At 36.2% G+C, this 18,132-nt stretch overlaps 2 protein-coding genes across 3 annotated transcripts; one reads left to right on the forward strand and one right to left on the reverse strand.

The window, feature by feature from the left end:
* Positions 1 to 9,518: 9,518 nt before the first annotated feature.
* On the forward strand, positions 9,519 to 12,575 carry LOC113332115 (B3 domain-containing protein Os01g0234100-like). 2 transcript variants are annotated; one of them, XM_026578792.1, is made up of 8 exons: positions 9,519 to 9,756; positions 9,866 to 9,900; positions 10,014 to 10,164; positions 10,270 to 10,476; positions 11,012 to 11,056; positions 11,149 to 11,239; positions 11,341 to 11,493; positions 11,595 to 12,575. In XM_026578792.1, the coding sequence occupies exons 1-8, from the start codon at positions 9,604 to 9,606 to the stop codon at positions 12,341 to 12,343; spliced, it is 1,584 nt and encodes a 527-aa protein (XP_026434577.1). In that variant the 5' UTR covers positions 9,519 to 9,603; the 3' UTR covers positions 12,344 to 12,575. The 2 variants fall into 2 exon arrangements, with proteins under 2 accessions (XP_026434577.1, XP_026434579.1); XM_026578794.1 differs by lacking the exon at positions 11,012 to 11,056.
* Positions 12,576 to 12,651: 76 nt separating this feature from the next.
* On the reverse strand, positions 12,652 to 17,826 carry LOC113297504 (probable quinone oxidoreductase). Its single transcript, XM_026545994.1, has 18 exons — positions 17,562 to 17,826; positions 17,107 to 17,280; positions 16,840 to 17,021; positions 16,647 to 16,752; positions 16,440 to 16,516; positions 16,196 to 16,283; positions 15,669 to 15,855; positions 15,398 to 15,524; positions 15,217 to 15,294; positions 14,998 to 15,099; positions 14,744 to 14,854; positions 14,543 to 14,617; positions 14,297 to 14,416; positions 14,026 to 14,154; positions 13,792 to 13,869; positions 13,608 to 13,694; positions 13,305 to 13,391; positions 12,652 to 13,172 (listed from the first exon to the last, which is right to left on the reverse strand). The coding sequence occupies exons 1-18, from the start codon at positions 17,614 to 17,616 to the stop codon at positions 13,122 to 13,124; spliced, it is 1,914 nt and encodes a 637-aa protein (XP_026401779.1). The 5' UTR covers positions 17,617 to 17,826; the 3' UTR covers positions 12,652 to 13,121.
* Positions 17,827 to 18,132: the final 306 nt, after the last annotated feature.

The raw sequence follows: 18,132 nt of genomic DNA on the forward strand, positions 1-18,132 counted from the left end.
AACATTTTTAAAAATTCAAAAAATACAAACCAATAAAATACCATTCAACAGATGAAAATACAACTACCGTAGCATTTTATACCCTAACAAATAGATCTAATTCATTCGCAACCTGATCACATAATTCATGTTATTGGTGTATACCAGGCACGCTCGTAGAGAATAAGTATCCAGTTCAACCATTGCTAATTGTGTCCCTAGCCTCTCGGTCAGCTTTCTTTTCTTCTTTCTGTTTTTTGTAGAACAAAAACTGTTCCTTAACTAGCTCCACAACATCATCAAGTTTCGCATCACCATCTTTGGCTGGTTCGGCTTTTTTCCTTCTTTTCTGAGTTGTTTGATGTGTCAGTAGTGCTTTTGTGTACTAGAATTGGCATTATAGTGTACTGGATGACTAATAGTGTGTTTGGATATTAAAAGATATTCAAAAGAAGTGACTATGTTTTTCCAGAAGTGGAAATATGAAGAGAGAATTAAAATATTTTTGCTTCACAGAAAGTTGATTTTTTTCCATTAAAAGTCATTCTAAAATTTTATACTGAAATTAATTTCTTGTCTTCGGACTCACTACCTGCTTCTAGATTTCACGTAGACCTTTATTCTTTTTTTTCCTTTTCAAAAAATAGGTTTCGTATATTGACGAAACTTCCGGATTTTTGTTGTAAGAAGAATTGGAATTGTTTACAATATTGGTCCAACATTCAAAATTCAGGTTGTTAAAGAATGTTCTTAAGTTTTCATAATTAATCCAGATAGTCTGTTATTATTTATGCTTTTTCTCCCTCTTTTTTTTTTTTGTTTCCTCTCAGGGTCGTCCAAACTCTCTGCATCCTTTCTTTTTTATCATAAAATCTCTTTAATGATTACAAAAAAAAAATGCTGACATACAACATCCTAATTCCAGAAAAAACGCTGACATACAATATTCTGATTCAAAATAATAATAATAATTAAGCTGCCTCAATAATGTCATATCTATCTTTTAAAGTAAAACTATTAACTTTATATTTATGCAAGTAATATGATAAATTCCAAAGTCTTCACTTACGGAGTATCTTCTCTTCGAGAGATTCAAAACATATTTCCATCAACAATATAAGAATATCTCTCGCCTCGCCGTCGCAATTAGCACAAATAAAATGCCAGACATAATCCATTTAATAATCTGAGTGTCGTCGTTAGAAACATTGTTATTAAGGAGCACTACTTTGTTCGGGGGTGTACCACAATCAATGTACGACAAAACATTTTTTACCATTGGATTGGTACACCCCAAGAAAAATAATACTCCTTATTAGCAATGTTGGTCGTAAGATTTGGGAGGTTATACCAATCGATGAAAAATGTTCTTACCTGCATAGTTTATGGCAACGGCTCCATCCAGACATCATAATAAGTCAGTTTTCTAGTGTGTGTATATAGATGCACAACACAATACTAATTTAATAATGTGATTTTCTCTGTTTTTTAAAGGTTACATCCTTGAAATTTAGATCTCGGAGATTCTTAGGTCTTCGAAGGACAAACTTTGCAACAAGACACACAAGAGTGTAGGGATTAAGTTTTCAGTGTTTTTGATGTCCAATGTACTTTGGAAAAGCAAGGATGGGTTGCTTAAGATGTGAGCAATGAATTTCTTACATCCCATGTTAATTCTTAATTGCTAAATCAAAGTCGTTTTCTAAGATAGAGAGAATTGTTGCTTTAGTAGAAACTTGACTTGCATTGAGGTCTTTCCATGGTTTGAATTTTTAGACAGTTGTTAGCTCAAGTGAATTTTATAAAAAGAATTACTACCAAATATAACTTCAAACTTTCAAGAAAAGAACTAGATTTTACAATCAATAAATTTGCCATTAAATAGAAATTTATAAGCGTGTAGAAAGTTCGCCTTGATAATCAAAGAAGAATGAATAATCCTAGAGATATAGAGTTATGAGATGGCTCATTAATCTTTAGGTCAGAACTCATGGTTGAGTTTTAGAACAATCAGGGAGAAATTAGAACTCATTGGTTTTGTATATTCACGAACTCAAGATATAGGTTTGTGAAATCAAATGCAAAATAAGTTACATGCGCATATAACCTGGTATTGGGTTAGCGAACTCACCATGATAGTTCTGAAGACTAAAATACGAAAATATTTCCTTTTGGTTCGTGAACTCTCCCATTTAGGTTCGCGAAGTAAAATGCTCAAAAATCTCAGGTGGATTCTCTTGTACTAAGTTGGCTAACTCACCTTCTTGGGTCCGTGAAATCACATGACATTAAAACTCGGGAGAATTTTTTTCTTTTATAAGTTGGCATAGTAAACGTAATAGGTTGACGAACTCAAAAGACAAAATTTAATAGGTTGACGAACTCAAAAGACAAAATTTCTCGTACAAATTATCTACAATAGGTTCACAAACTCATCATTGCAAGTTCGTGAACTCAAAGACTTTATTTTTTTTATTTTTTTTGAATTGTACAAGCTAGGTTCACAAACTCAGTTCTTAGATTCGTGAACTCGGGTAATTTAAAATTATTAGCATTAAACTACCAAAACGAAATCACTCAAGAGTGAATTTGCTATCCTTTGATATTTTCATTAACACTTGTGTTTATCTTGAGATTAGTTTGGAGTTCTTGAAAAGCATGAGCTTGAAAGTTAAAACACCCCCAAACAAATCTGTGACAAGATTCTCTTTAATTACGATCATTTTGTAAAGTTCCCGACTTTTACTATGATAGATAGATAGATATATGAAAACGAAATTCAAAAGAAAAAAAAATTGTTACTTACCTCGATGAAGTTATTTAAATTGATGTTGTCGTGTGGGGAGGTGTTTGAAATTAGGATGCATCACCTCCAACAACATCATTTATAGAATTAAAAACTACATAAATCTCTTAAATCCATTTAACCAATACAGCGACACAAAAGTTTAAAGGAATAGAAAAATAATAAAGACCTAAGTTGACTAGTTAAATATTAACATTGAGTCTTTCATTGTGTATGAATACTCTAATGTTCGATTTGGTTTGATAATTCATAATTGTGCGAGGAGGTTCATGGGGGCAATGGATTTCTCAGCAAGAGCCAGAGATATGATGCAAGCTTAAGATATATATGGTTCTTCTTAGGGCTTCGAGATGGATTAAAAATTTGCACTTTCAAAGAGTTGTTGTAGAAGGTGATAACTAAGATGTCGTGAAAATCTACTAGGTAACGATGGGAGTTTCATTTAGGAAGATCAAAGTTTAGTGTTGGAGTGTCAGCATATTTTTAGTATTTTAAGTCAGTGTATTGTCTTTTTTTCTAAAGAAATTATCTTGCAACCATGCAACGGATAGTTAAGCTTGTAAAAAATGCTAGAAAAAGATTAGAAGTATAGTATGGTGGAATGAACTATTAGTATCATTAACCATGTAATGATACAGGAAGGTCTAATTAGTGTTTGAGGTGGTTTGTGCTTGTTGGTGACTCTTTTAGAGTTTTTGTCCTATTATTTTCTTTCTCCTTCAATGAAAATTTCCTTTGGAAAAGAAAATGAGACAAAGTGGTGAAAGCTTAAGGGATACACCTTATAGGTGTGTAAATATAAGGTATTGGCGTAAGGGTATGGAACGTAAAAGGAGAAGTGACTAGTATGTGTAAAGAGATGGAAACTTGTATTCAAAAGGTGGATGTAGAGGTGTCTGGGGTAACGATGGGAAATAAACATTGTTAGAGCACTGCTCGGGCGATTTCTAGTCTACTAAATCTAAGTCGGATTAGAGTATGATAGTTGAGTGTCAGACATCACTGAATAACTCTTGGATATTGAGGACTGAAGATCAAACAAAGACATTTGGAGAACTTCATCGACAGATAAGTATGTGAAGACTGAACCATTTTATTTACTAACAACATTACCATTCTATCTATATGAGACTATGTTGTATGATTTCTAGTATATTTAATCTTTCAAAGAAGAAGCTTCGAGTCAAGTTTTCTTATTAAACATCTCGAAATATGATTCAAGCGATGAATTTTTGTGGATCCTTAGCAATCTTAGTTTGAAACAATTTATTATTGAATAACTATCTTTGTCTCAAACTTACCCAAACACCGATATTTTATTGCTATGGCAATTGAGAATATTTCAAAGTATGAAAAAAGATGAAATATGGGCCCAAGGTAGGTACGTATACCCAGTATGCGTACTCAAGTCAAATGAGTTTCGGAACAAGAGAGGTACGAGTACCCTAAGGTTCTGAAATTCGTAAAGGGGAAGGTACGCATACTCAAGGGCCCGATTTCATGATTAGCTTAAGGATACACATACTTGTTACACGTACCTTAGCTCCCTAATTCTTTTTTTTTAGCTAAGTTAGCTCCCTAAATTCACGAGTTGGTTCATAAGTACGTCTACCCCTACACATACCTACCCAGTACGAATTAAGAAAAGGTTCATAAATTTTAAAATATTATTATTTTAATATTAAATAAAATTTTGATTTACATAGTAGGCAAGCGAGCAACAAGCTGCGCCGCAATCCCTTTTTGAATTGCGAAACCTATCCTTTTAAAAACAAACTCTCTTGAACCGGGAGTCATGACATTATTGTGCATGACTTTCTGGTCTCTCTTGAGAAGTCCAACCGCCTCTGGAGCCAAAAAACCAAAAGTATCAAAAGCAAAGGGAATAAAAGCATGTCCATTATCAATGCACGTTTTCTCATGCTTCGCTATCTTACCTGAAGCATCTCGCAACGCTGCTTGGCCAACTGTAAAGGTGCAATGTCCAATGCCTACTAACGGGGAAACACCAGTGAGGTCAACACATGCATGTTTTCCATTAGCCCATCCAAAAATAAGAACGTCTGCTGGCCTAACCGTTGATCTCCCTTCAAGTGGGTTTGTCAAAAAGTTGGCAGCCGCTTCTTTCTTTGCTGAAATACCATCTCTCCACAATACATCATACAAGGTATCTCTCACATGATCATGTCTATATTTAAACCCAGGATCTACCTTGCAATGGACTGCATGTCCCCGTACGTATCTAAGCATCCTGTGATGCAAGCAGGACAGTGTGTATCCAAAGGGTACAGAGGGATCATTAACCTGTATTTAAGAATAGCCGGTACTCAACAGGTGTCATCTTCTGTCCAAGGCCCTCAATCGGTATAGCCAGGAGAAAATCCTGGGCATGCGCTGCTTGCAGGCAACCAAAGATCGCTTTCTGTCTGTTCGATAACTCGTAAACTCTATCTATGTCTTTAACTACCTTACCAAAAAGAGCACTCGCCGGGTTACTTTGTTCTTTGGGGTGGGGGGGTGTCCTTACTGGTAAAGCTGGTAAAGTCATAATCAGGAAGAGTTGCTTGTAGTGTCTGCAAAGCCTTATGAAAATTTTCATCCATGCCTTCTACTCCACTGCTCCTTAATATATGATCTTGTAGGCCCTAGGATTGTAAACGCGATGCCAGAAAAGCATATGTTTGGCATTGCTACAACTCCCATGAACACCTCTTAAACATCTTTGATTACTAAATTACTTTGGTGTATATGTATCATGATTCAAGTCTTAAGTGTTAAATGAACACGATTATGCTTACATGTCCATAAGGCATACTTGCCATGAACTATCATTATACACAGTACTCTGGACCATAGTTTATATTCTTCTATGTTATTTCAATACAAACTTGTCACATGCTTACATGAACTCCTAACAAGAGTTTCATCTGATTAAAAAAAGTTTTTGCTTGATTCTCACGTTATCTTAACTTGAATTCCAAGCAACCTCTAGTCTTGAAAGTATATAAATAGAAAGACTCAAACAACCAGGAAATTCAATCTTTGACACTTATGCGTCCTAGTTATTTGCTAGAGTCGTCTTACTAGACATAGGTTTCCTCTGAGAAATATAATTATGTTTACAACTTAAAAACTTCACTTAGGGATTCGTAAATCCAGGTTCGACTATCATTACCTTCATAGTTCATGTATCCAGATCTTGTTTTTTCAGTTTGTCGAGGTTTTCTTCAATCTTCTTCATGAACGAGATAGATATAAATCATAAAGTTCTTTTCGTCTCAGAAAATTATGATTCCTCAAGGTATCTAAAACTATAATTTATTGATAAGTTTAGGATTTTTCTTGAGAGGTGGTTAATAATCCAGGCTTCTCAGCTAACTGAGTGTAAGTGTTTCGTATTTATGAGGTTTGCTATCTTTATATACTGCAAACAGATTTCCAAGCCTTGATATATTCGATCTAATGGCAAATCAAATAGGGTTATCTGTTAGAGGTAGATTGGTATCAAAAGTCTTCACTGAGGCTGAAGCAACTCTTAGGATGTAAAGGACATCAGTTAAGGGAATCCATTGAGTAGAACCTTACGAGGTTAAAGAGACGTAAGGAGCACGACTGCAGCTGAATTGCTTGGAGGATGAATTCAGTCTCAACTACATTCAAGTATGAATGTGATAATAGGCTAGTATCTGTAGCGACTTAATACAGTTTGGTTGTCAATTTTCAACGAGGTTCCAAGAGTTTTATGCATGTGTTATTTTCCTCATTAACAAAACTTCTGGTGTCTTGTGTTTTTATTTTTTCACGTTATATTGTTTTATATTTATAATAGGAATAATACAGGTAGTACGTAATCAATCTTAGTAGATAAGTCCATGGTCAATTAAGAAACCCTCTTTTGTAAAATTTGTATCTTAAAAGTTAAATAACAAGTTTCATACTTGGCAGAATTTGGATCCTCTTTATTTGGATACGACCAGATTGATCTTGGATATTGATTTTTGATATTGTACAAGTACTCTTCTATACAATTAGGTTCACATACTTAATTGTCTTGACTTTCTGATTGCGAAGAGAAAGAGATATAAACTTTATATGCGTTGTTCAAGGATCTTTAATTAGATCTACTTGCGATTGTATCATGTTTTGTCCATACAGGTTTCCGAACAGAAAAGTTTATCGTATACTTGGTACCCTTACTTTTCAGACGTGAACCGAGAGATACTTGGTGGTGGAATGAGAATGTACAAATGCGATCAAGGATAATAAGGAGTGGTACAAAGGATTTCATCATCACATGAGTGAGGAGAACATACGAAAGTACAAAGCTGCAAAAGAGAATGCAAAGTGAGCGGTAAGTGAAGCAATGGTCGTGTATATGAAGTTTTTTACCAGAAGCTAAATACAAGGTGGTGGTGGTGGGTGGTGGGCGGGGGGGAGGGGGGGGATTAACGTTTATAGGATAAATAAACTATGTGAGGGCAAGACGAAAGACTTCAACCAAGTCAAATGCATCAAATATGAGAATAATCGACTTATGGTATAGGACGCCGAGATAAAGAACAGATGGAAAAGAATACTTCAACAAGCTTTTCAATGAAGAATAGGAGAACACCAAGAGAGCTAGATGACTCTTTTGATGACACAAACGTAGGATTTGTTGGGAGGACCCAAAAATCGAAGGTAAAAGAGGCATTAAAAATGATAAAAATAGGGAAGGCGTAAGGGCCTGATAACATCCCTATTGAGGTGCGAAAATTCTTTGAAGATTTGGGGATAACTTGGCTAACCAAATTATTCAATAAGATTTTCCAAACAAACAAGATGTCGGATGAGTGGAGGAGAAGCGCTTTAGTACCAGTATTCAAGAACAATGCATTATTTAAAATTGCATAAGTTATAGGGGAATCAGGCTTATGAGTCATGCAAGGAAGCTTTGGGAGAGAGTAAATTAAGCATCGCTTGAGAAATGGGATAAGCGTAGCAAATAACCAAATTAGTTTTACGACTAGGAGGTCAACTATGGAGACAATATTTATACCAAGACAACTTACAGAAAGATATCGGGAGCAGGAGAAAGATCTACACATGGAATTTCACTATTTATCGACTTCGAGAACTCGTATGACAAAGTCCAGATTCATGTGGTGAGTTCTTCAAAAGAATAAAGTCCCTAGTAAGTATGTCATCCTCACCGAGGATATGTTCGATGGCGATGTGACTAGTTTTCGCGGATGCGACGACGAAACTAGTGACTTCCCTATTAAGATAGGATTACATCAAGGGCCAGTGCTAAGCTCTTACGTTTTCACCTTGGTGATTGATAAAGTTACAAGAAAGGATTCAAGAAAAGATTCCTTGGTGCATATTATTTGTCGATGATGTGGTTCTAATTGGTGAGAGTAAAATAGGAGTTGATATGAAACTGGATTTTTGGAGGCGGATTCTAGAATCTAATAGTATAACTAAAACCGACTATATGAGATGTGGGTTTAGCGTTGCTAGCCGAAGGATGGGGAGGTCACTTTGGGAGGACAAGTACTGCTTAAAAAGGACACCTTTCAATATTTAGGGTTGATGCTGAAAGATGATGGTGAAATTGATGAGATGTTAACCATAAAATTCGAGTTGGGTGGATTAAATGGCGACATGCATCTGGCATCCTATGTGATAGAAAAGTTCTGCTAAAGTTCAAAGGTAAGTTTTATATGACGGGGATCAGACCTGCTATGTTATATGTTGGCCAATGCTGGCTAGCAAAAAAAAAACGTCCAACAGATAATAAGTGTAACAGAAATGCGTGTGTTGCGTTGGAGTTGTGACAACACGAGACCCAACCGAATTGAGAACGATGATATACGTGATAGACTTGGAGTAACGCCAATAGAAGAAAAGTTTATTTAACATCGCTTCAGATAGTTTGACATCTTCGACAGAGAGCCTACGAGGCACTTGTGCACACATGAGTTATATGTCACATCCATATACAACGAAGAGTAAAGATCGACCAAAATTAACATGAAAGTGAAAAGAGACTAGACGGAATGGAAAATATTAAAATAGACGGCTTTAGATAGGAGCACGTGGAGATCCACGATCCACATACGAGAACCATAATATAAGGAAGATAGTTTATGATTTCGGTTTCGTTTCCAGACTACCTGAACATGTTCCCGAATTAGAGACTTAGTTGTTGATATTGTCCTTTGCTATTATGAGGACACTCCTTATCCCTCTAGTGCTCCAAAAAAATAAAAACGGTCCTTAAAAGTATATGACTGCTAAAGATAAGTACCAATATCAGCGAGACAGATATCATTTGGGGGAATTATTATTATTTTTGTCATGTAGGAAATGATACCCGTCCAACTATTGTTGGTGGCAATCCTCCAAAAGTCCCTTCCACGGAGTTCCACCCACTTCAGCATGTACCAATTTACATGAGGGTGTACCATTTCAGTGCTGAATGGAACTAAATTTAAAAAGGTGTAAAACTCGTGTTTTTAGATATTTCTTAATCGGTTTCAAATTTGACCCTTTTAACCTTTTTTTTTACATTTTTACCACTCACCATAAACGAGGACCTCGAACAAAACAACAGAGGGCAATATTGTCCCCTTAAAATGTTGCGGCATTACATGAATTCAGTTGTCATGTGACTCATGTCACTGAAAAAGTAAACTTTTGGCGGTCTAGACTCTAGAGTCCAGTTCATTTCAAATTTCAAACAGTTGGGTTTCCAGTAACACTCACATACTCTCGAAGAAAAACCCTAATTTCTGATTGAGAAATCTCTGCAGAAAAGGCAAAATACAATCAAGATGGACACCCAAGAGTCAGCAGCAGAGGAAAATATATTAAGAATAAAAAACACTATGGAAACAGAGGAAGAAGATGAAGATGGAATAACTCAAACTCAGTTCTCTCAACGAAGCTCTATCACTTCTTCAAACCCTAAATCTCAAATAACTAAGGTTCATAAATTTTCAACTTTGATTTTGCTAAAAAAATTATTTTTCTTGATTTATTTTTCTTTTTTTACCCTACCATTTCTCAAAAAAATGTAATAATTATGTTGGACAGGTAATTGTTGCTGATCCAGTGAAGGAGTTAACAGGGTAAGGTTCATGAAAAGAAATAATTTTGGAATCCAATTTTGTTAAAGAAAGCTGTGTTTTTTAGAGGTTTTCTGATTTGACTGTGGAGTTCTGCAAATTTTATTGTCTTGTAGATCTGAAAATAAGAGTCATATGGTTGAGATTGGTAATTCTAAATTGTTGACTAAAGATCAAGCTGAAGATATTCGATCGAGTTTAGACCCTGCATTCCCAAGTTTCGTCAAACTTATGCTTAAGTCACATGTTACAGGGGGATTTTGGCTGGTAATTGCTATTTGCTCCCATTAGTATTCTACTTGTGATGATTCATGTCTTGATTTGAGTGTAATAAGTTACGGGTTTGAATATTTATCTGCCTTTTGTTGACAGGGGCTTCCCTCGAAATTCTGTGCTAAAAATATGTCACAAGAAGACATTTCAATGACTTTGTTGGATGAGGAAGGGGAAGAGCACATTGCAAAATACCTTGCTGGAAAGTGTGGACTGAGTGGTGGATGGAGAGGGTTTTCCATTGCTCATAAGCTAGTAGAGGGGGATGCAGTGGTTTTCCAGTTAATCAAGATTAATAAATTTAAGGTAATTAGATGTTTCTTTATTGTGGTTGTTTTTTCTTAACTTTGTTTGATAATATAAACATCCCAAGAAACAATACTAACCAAAAAAGATTTGGCATCTTCAATTTGAGGTGATGCTGCCAGGCAGTACTAACCAAAAAAGATTTGGCATCTACAATTGCTTTTCCTTTAAGAGTATGTGCTCCACTCTGTGCACCTGTCGGAGTTGTGACCTTCTGAACTCCCATTTCTCCTGTCCTGCTCACCTAACTGCATCCTTAAAGGCTGAGCATTTTGTTGTGATCTCAGATTTATTGCTGTAGATGCGTTTGGCTCCTTGGTGTCACCTGTTAATCTTGTATCTATTAGACCAATTCCACTCTTTTAGTTTCAAGAATGAAAGAAGCATCACCGTTAGTAGCAATAATAAGGAGGTTGCTATATATGTTTTCACCACGGATTCTATTATGATTTATTTTCACATTTGTGCAAGAAGACCGATTGTGAAGAAAAATTCTGATTCGATGGATTCAATTTTGCTTTTCTTTGAAAAACAGCTTCACAGATGCTATATGGAGAAGGCAGTGATTGCTTCAAAATCAGTTCTGTTATCATCACACTGTTGAATATGAATCATTCCTTGACAGTGCAATAGGTTTCTCATATTTTCCCAATCAACTTTTCGGTTTTATAGGTTTACATTGTTAGGACGACTGGATTAGCAGAAGTTGATGGTGCTCTTGGCCTTCTACAACTGGAAGCTTGTGCGCGGAAAAGTTCCCTAGGTATCTTTTTGGGGTATCTCCTTCTGATTGTTCAGTTATATCGAATTTCAAACCGTTGGTATTTAGCTACTTATGACTATGTTGTTTGATGTTTAAATTAGGCGAGGCAGGCAATGATTTGAAGCTGACGAGAAAAGCCATTGTAGGGGAACACCCAAAGCGTCTTCCTTTAGCCGTTATTCGAGGCAAAAATGAAGTTGATGGTGCTCTTGGCCTTCTACAACTGGAAGCTTGTGCGCATAAAGGTTCTCTAGGTATCTTCGTTGGGCATCTTCTTCTGATTGTTCAGTCTATATGGAACTTCAAACTGGTGGCATGTAGTTACTCAGCTCATGTTGTTTGATGTTTAAATTAGGCAAGGCTGGCAATGATATGAAGCCGACGAGAAAAGCCGTTTTAGGGAAACGCCTAAAGCATTCTCCTTTAGCTGTTACTCAAGGCAAAGATGAAAACATTAGTCCCCCACTATCAGTTACTGATCAACCTGAAAATGGCAGTGAAGAGGCAGATTCAGATTTCTTGGGAGGTATTAAATTTGCAAGCTCCGTGACTGCGTTTCAAGATATAAAGAATTCAGAGAGTTTCACCATAATCGTGAACGATTTGATTATAGATTCGGAAATGTCCAAACATGTAAAGTCTAAATACTACGAGCTCTGCTGCAGTCAGAACTCGTTCCTGCATGAAAATCTTATGCCAGGCCTCAACTGTAAATTAGTTGCAGGTATCATTTCTGAGACTATCAACATTGCTGATGCCATTAGATGTAGCAAAGTTGGCAGAACTTCAAGGGATGATTTTGCAATATGGAGAAAGACTTTGGAAGCATTTGAGCACCTTGGCATGAATGTGGGTTTTTTGCTTCCTCGGTTGGATGAGCTTGTGAAACTGGCCTCTGAATCAGAACAAACAGTAGATCTGAAAAGGTACAGAGAAGCTACAATTGAACGAACACTTGCAGAAGAGGAGATGAAAACTCTTGAAATGAAGCTTGTTGAACTGAAAGATGCATCAAAAATGTTTGAGAAGGATATCAAAACATTGAAAGTGAAGGCAGAGAAGTATGAGTCGGATTTTGAAGCCGAGGCCAATGCTCCCTGGTAAGGTCGTTGGAGTGATTTAATCTCATCTTTTTGGTAACTTATGAGGCAAATCCCAAAATTTGGCAGCTTACACGGATGTTTTGGCCTTGCGCTGTAAGCTTATGACCAACAGTGAAAGCTTCTTTTGTTTTATCAAAACAATCTAGATAGAAATCGGCATTTCAGAATTTTGATCTTTTTGCATGTAAATTTTTCTTTTTAGCCAGACAGTGTAATGGAAATTTATGAATACAGAAGTGCTGAAGTTTTATCCGGTGATAAAGGAAGATAAGTCAAACATGGCATTTTCATATTCATAAGTAAAATTGATAAACAGATCCATTTTATTAGCTGCAACAGATGAACTAACCTTACAGATTGTGAAACTTACTGCCACACAATTTAGACATGATTTATTGTTTTTTTCCTACCTTTATTTTCAGTACAACAAGCTACATCTGGCATTCTTGCTCTCAGTCTAACAATCTGGCATTCTTGGTATTAAAAAATACATACAACATGAAACAGGATACAGCAAAATTGATATGAACAAATCCAGTTTATTAGATGAATGAACCTTACAGATTTATAAACTTTACTGACACAGTTTAGATATGATCTATCATTCTTTCCCGCCTTTATTTTTAGTACAAGAAGCTACGCTACATCTTGCTCTCAATCTCACTCTCTGTTTCACTAATAGAGTTTGGTAGCATCCAGTATGCACAATATTTTGGGGTTTTTCAATTCAAAATCCAGAGGAAACAGGGCTTTCAAAAGATTTGTTTAGCATTGTGATTTCATAGCTTCGCCACTTGCTGGGAGAAGCTTGGGTCAATGCAAACAACCACCTGAGTAACAATAAAGTGAGGTATATTGAGTAACCTAACATCATGCAGATGCAGGACAAACATAACTTGCATATGAAAAAACAAACGATTAATCGCTAAGAAGATTAATTATAACACTTAAAACCTGTATACCTTGCCAACACTTTTACCGGAGTGGAGATACTCAACAGCATCTGCGACAGACTTGACCCCTGTAAACTTTTTGGGGTCTAAAGAAACCTGTTAAGAAACAAAGATCAGCAAGTTAGGCTAGTTTTAAATTGAAAACCGATATAATTGTGCCAAGCACTTTTAACAATTTACTGTTAATTGAAATCAACGTTAAACCAAATTTCTGAAAGGGGAAGTCTGTTCTAGAAACACTAATCTGAAAGGATGGCTACTAAGAGGATACAGTTTAATTTAATAAAATATGTAAAGAACAAAAATGAGTACCTTAAGCTTCCCTGAGGAGAAGAGATGAAATAGCTTGTCCAAATGTTCTTGCCATAAGTGACTATATTGAACTAGGAAAAACCCCGACTGCACAATAACAGATTATTAAGATAGTTGATCATGAAATGCATAAATTGTCAACAATGGGAAAAAGTAGATACTAATTTCTCACTAATGTACATACCACAGTTTGGCTCTTCGAAAGTATCTTGTCACAGAGTCCAGTATAATTTGAAGGCTGCCATCCATGTTCTCCTTGATACTAAAAACCAATATTTCATCGGTTCATTAGCAAAGAAATAACTTATACTGTAAACACTTGCAAGTAGCTGTAAGCAATCACGTAGAGAAGAATACCTAATAGTTATTATCTACTTTGATATTTGTATCAATGAGATGATGGTTAGAGAAAACTAACCTGAGAAATCATTCCAATTACGACGAGCCGCCCATAGACCGCCAATGCATTGAAGCACAGGTCAAACATTTCACCACCAACAGATTCATAGACGATATCAACACCTTTGGGAAATTCTTTCTTGAGGACCTAGAACAAGTAAAGTAAAACAAAAAACAAGTTGAAATTTTGAGAACGTGTATTTACTAATCGGCAGTTCTTAAACTTGAACATACTGTCCCAACTGAAATATTCAGCACGAAAGAAGTTCAAGATTAGTAATAACACATACAGCTTTCATGTTTTCACTTCTGTAATCAATGACGCGATCAACCCCTAAATCTTTCAAAAGTGAAGCCTTTTTCTCACCGCCACATGTAGCAACCACCGTATTTCCAGCTAACTTTGCAAGCTGTACAAGTAGAATTTGAGGTGGTTACATTCTTCGACTAGCGCAATAAACATAAATTGAGTTTCAGGAACTTCACAAGTTTGGTGCAGATGAAATCAGATTACATAAACTCAATCAGGGACATACCTGTACTGCAAACTGGCCTGTCCCTCCTGCAGCAGCAGTAACAAGAACCACCTTTCCAGATTCCATGTGTGCCGACTACAAATTGCAAAAGAAGTTATATTTTCCTCAATCATTGTAAAGAAGCAGTGGATGATACATAATTTGACCTACAATCTAATATTGATTGTGGTAACAAACTTGTTACTAAAATAAGTGGCATACCTTCTCCAAGGCAATTGTCTCCAAGGCAATTGATGCAGTGAGTCCAGAAGTAAGCATTGCCACAACCTCAGGATCTGGTCTAGGCACAGGAAGTACGTGTTTTGCAGGAATCTGCACTTGAGAGCACAAAAGATATAAGACTTGCAAAATTGTATGAAGTTATTACAATTGAAAATCGGAAAAAAAACAACATATCAAACAGGAAAAAGAAAACAACGCCTAAAATGAGGGGAAACTTCTGTAAGAGAACGTACTTCCGTGAATTCTGAATAGCTTCCAAAAGTCATAATTGCAACTGGACTCCCTATTTTTAAATTACTGACCGAGTCACCCACAGCAGCAATTAATCCCACACCCTGTTATAAAGACGATTAGAAAGAAAAACAAATTATGGATTAGTAAAAGCATCAGTAACTTTTGGTCTTCTATTAGGGAAAAAAAAAGATTTACACTGGTTCTAAGATTTACAGCACCTCAAATCCACAATCAAGTGGAAGACGTGATGCCAGATCTTTGTCATTACTGAAATATCGGCCCGAGCTGTAATTTACCTGCCAATCCCATAAACTTGTTAATTACAAATAATATAGTGCCCTGATATAATGCAAAATGACGTTATAATCAATTCCTTTAGGAGATGACTCAGAAACTTACATCACTGGCGTTTACACCAGCATAGATGATTTTGATAAGGACATGATGTGGTTTGATGGGCAACTTCAACTGTGTACGAACGATTTTAGTTGCATTTCGGAAATTGTGAGTTAAGGTGTGGACAATTCTGGACAACAATGAACAGTGTCAATGAGATTTTTATCTGTAAGTTGCGGGTCGGAAAATTCTCATGACCCAACTAACCAAAAAGGGCATCAGTTTTGAATGATATAACTTAAGAACTTTAGTGCGAGACTAGATTTCTACTAACAATTTCTCATAACTCTGAGGAACTTGTAGGTTAGGTGCAGTGTACGAAGATCCCCTTTTGAATCTTGAAGACCGTACTAAGTACTTGGCTTCTTCTGCAGGTGTAGGCCAATACTCCAAGCCCCTGCGCTTTGAAATCCATAAACATGAACCAGCTCTGCTCTCATCTTTAATGAGCTCAAAAGCACCTAGAACCGATACAATATCAAGTTAAAAGTCACGTAATCATCAACAGGCATATAATTCTACAATTTAGAGAGAGTAAGGCTGAGATTGTCAGATGGATATTATATCTTTGTTTATCAATGTCTTTCTTCTCCTTTACTAATTATGGTTCCTTTCGTTTCTGGTGCTTTCTGGTGATATGCAGAGATTTCGTAAGAGTGTGGTACCAGCAAAAGACCCCGTCTTCAGTCTTAATTTTTTTGAATTATTTCTATCATATGGGCAAATATTCACAGTTAACAAAGCAAAAGAAAAACAGTTTTTGTTAAAGTAGACTTCATGAAACAAGGAAAATGACATTACCATTCACAACCATTTCCATAGGTAAGAAACCGCCAATAGAGTCAATGAACTTGGGGTCGATCTTTCGACCCATCTCAGTTTCTACAAACTGCATGTCAAATAACCAGAGTCTTAAGTAATTACACCAGGATGAAGACTGGCGTAAGTTTTAGTCGAGAATATCCATCCACAAATGTGAAAACAAATAAGTAAAGCATTTCCTTCTTACCAGAACCTGAAACTCTAAAAAAGCAAAAATTATTACCTCGGGGCAAAGAACGTTGACACGAATTCCTTGACGTTTGTACAGAGCAAGTGATCTGGTAAACAAAACGACTCCACCTGCAAAAGTATTGTCCCATGAAGAGCAACAAGTAAATGAAGTAGCACCACAAATGTGAATAGTTGAGGAAACAAGAGAGTAATATCATGTAAGTGGAAGTACTGTTGAGTGCAAGTGAAAACAACTGACCTTTAGTGCCAGAGTATATTGGGTCAGCATACATTGGATAAAGACCTGAGGCAGATCCCAGATTTATAATTACACCAGGCTTCTGTCCAGCTTGAATGGCTTGTATCTACCAATAAATTATACATCATTAAGTAATAGATTACAGATACAATATCAAAGAAATCCAAATTTAAGTTTCCACATAAGAGCTTACTGCAAGGTGTGTGCAGTCGATTACAGCAACTAGGTTTACATCTATAGTGCGTCTCCATGAAGCAGTACCATCCGTTGTGTCTTGATTAAACGGTATCGGATTACTTATACCAGCACAATTGATACATATATCCAACCCTCCATATGTTGCCAAATGCTTATCAAAAGCAGCAGAAATTTCTCCTGTTCATAACAAAAAAATCAGCAATTAACCTTCATAACTTAAAGGATTTTACACATGGGCAAATGAATATAGCAACCGACTTACCAGAATTTGCAACATCGCATCTAACAAACATTGCCGGAGGAAATTTTAGGCCTGAATGGAACTTAGCACATTCTCTTTCGACAAGTGAGGCCACTTCCTTGGCATTCTCGGCAGAGTAATCAATAACAGTAACAAAAATTCCTTTCTTTCCCAAAGCAATGCTAAGTGCCTTACCTGTATACCCACAAAAACATAAAATTCATAGATTTCAAGCCCATAGACATCAAAAACACCATCAATTTACATTCTACTAACCATAATATTAAATTATAAGTTCAAAGAGTCAGTGTTACAGTGTGTACTTGCAATCCAATTACAAAATTCCAAATGAAATAGGTGTTTGAATTACTTATCACTTATTAAAGTTGACTCATGGGTATGAGCTAATACGCATGATCTGATGAATAAATAGGAATATATAGAGTGGATTAGTGAAAAGGAATAAATTAACTTACCAATTCCAGAACCTCCACCAGTGACGAGAGCTGATAAACCTGGTTTTAGCTCCATTTTTTTTAATTGTCTATCACAAACTAAATCTGTGCTCTGTTCTTGCTGATGAAAGATTTGAGATTTTTTCTTCTTCTGATAAATAGATCTTTCAGATTCTGTACTGCTGCGAGGGAAGTAAAACTAAAAATGATTCTTCTTAGGACGGACGGCCTTTGTTTGGTCCGTAAGAGAGGACTGCAACTACGTCAGCAATTAAAAGCCTGTACATATCCGATTAATTAATCTATATAATATTGGAAATGCTATTGTAAGTCCATATACCGCCCTATTCTCCGCCCAAGAGCATGTGGCTCGCTTAGCTGTCGCAAATTCACGTGATCCTTCTTTCCATATCTCCCATGTGGCATTAGGCTAATTCTTATGGGCTAGATATTTAACTGTTAAATTGGCCATCCACGTCAGATTGAGCAACCTCCTAATTTCTATGGGGATGGCCAATCTAGCCGTGAAACGCCTAACAATTCGGTGTCCAACGTCGAACCAAACAACGTTATATTTTTTATTTTCTAAAAA

This window comes from Papaver somniferum, chromosome 1 (genome assembly GCF_003573695.1).
Source record: "Papaver somniferum cultivar HN1 chromosome 1, ASM357369v1, whole genome shotgun sequence".
In the NCBI taxonomy this organism is placed as follows: domain Eukaryota; kingdom Viridiplantae; phylum Streptophyta; class Magnoliopsida; order Ranunculales; family Papaveraceae; genus Papaver; species Papaver somniferum.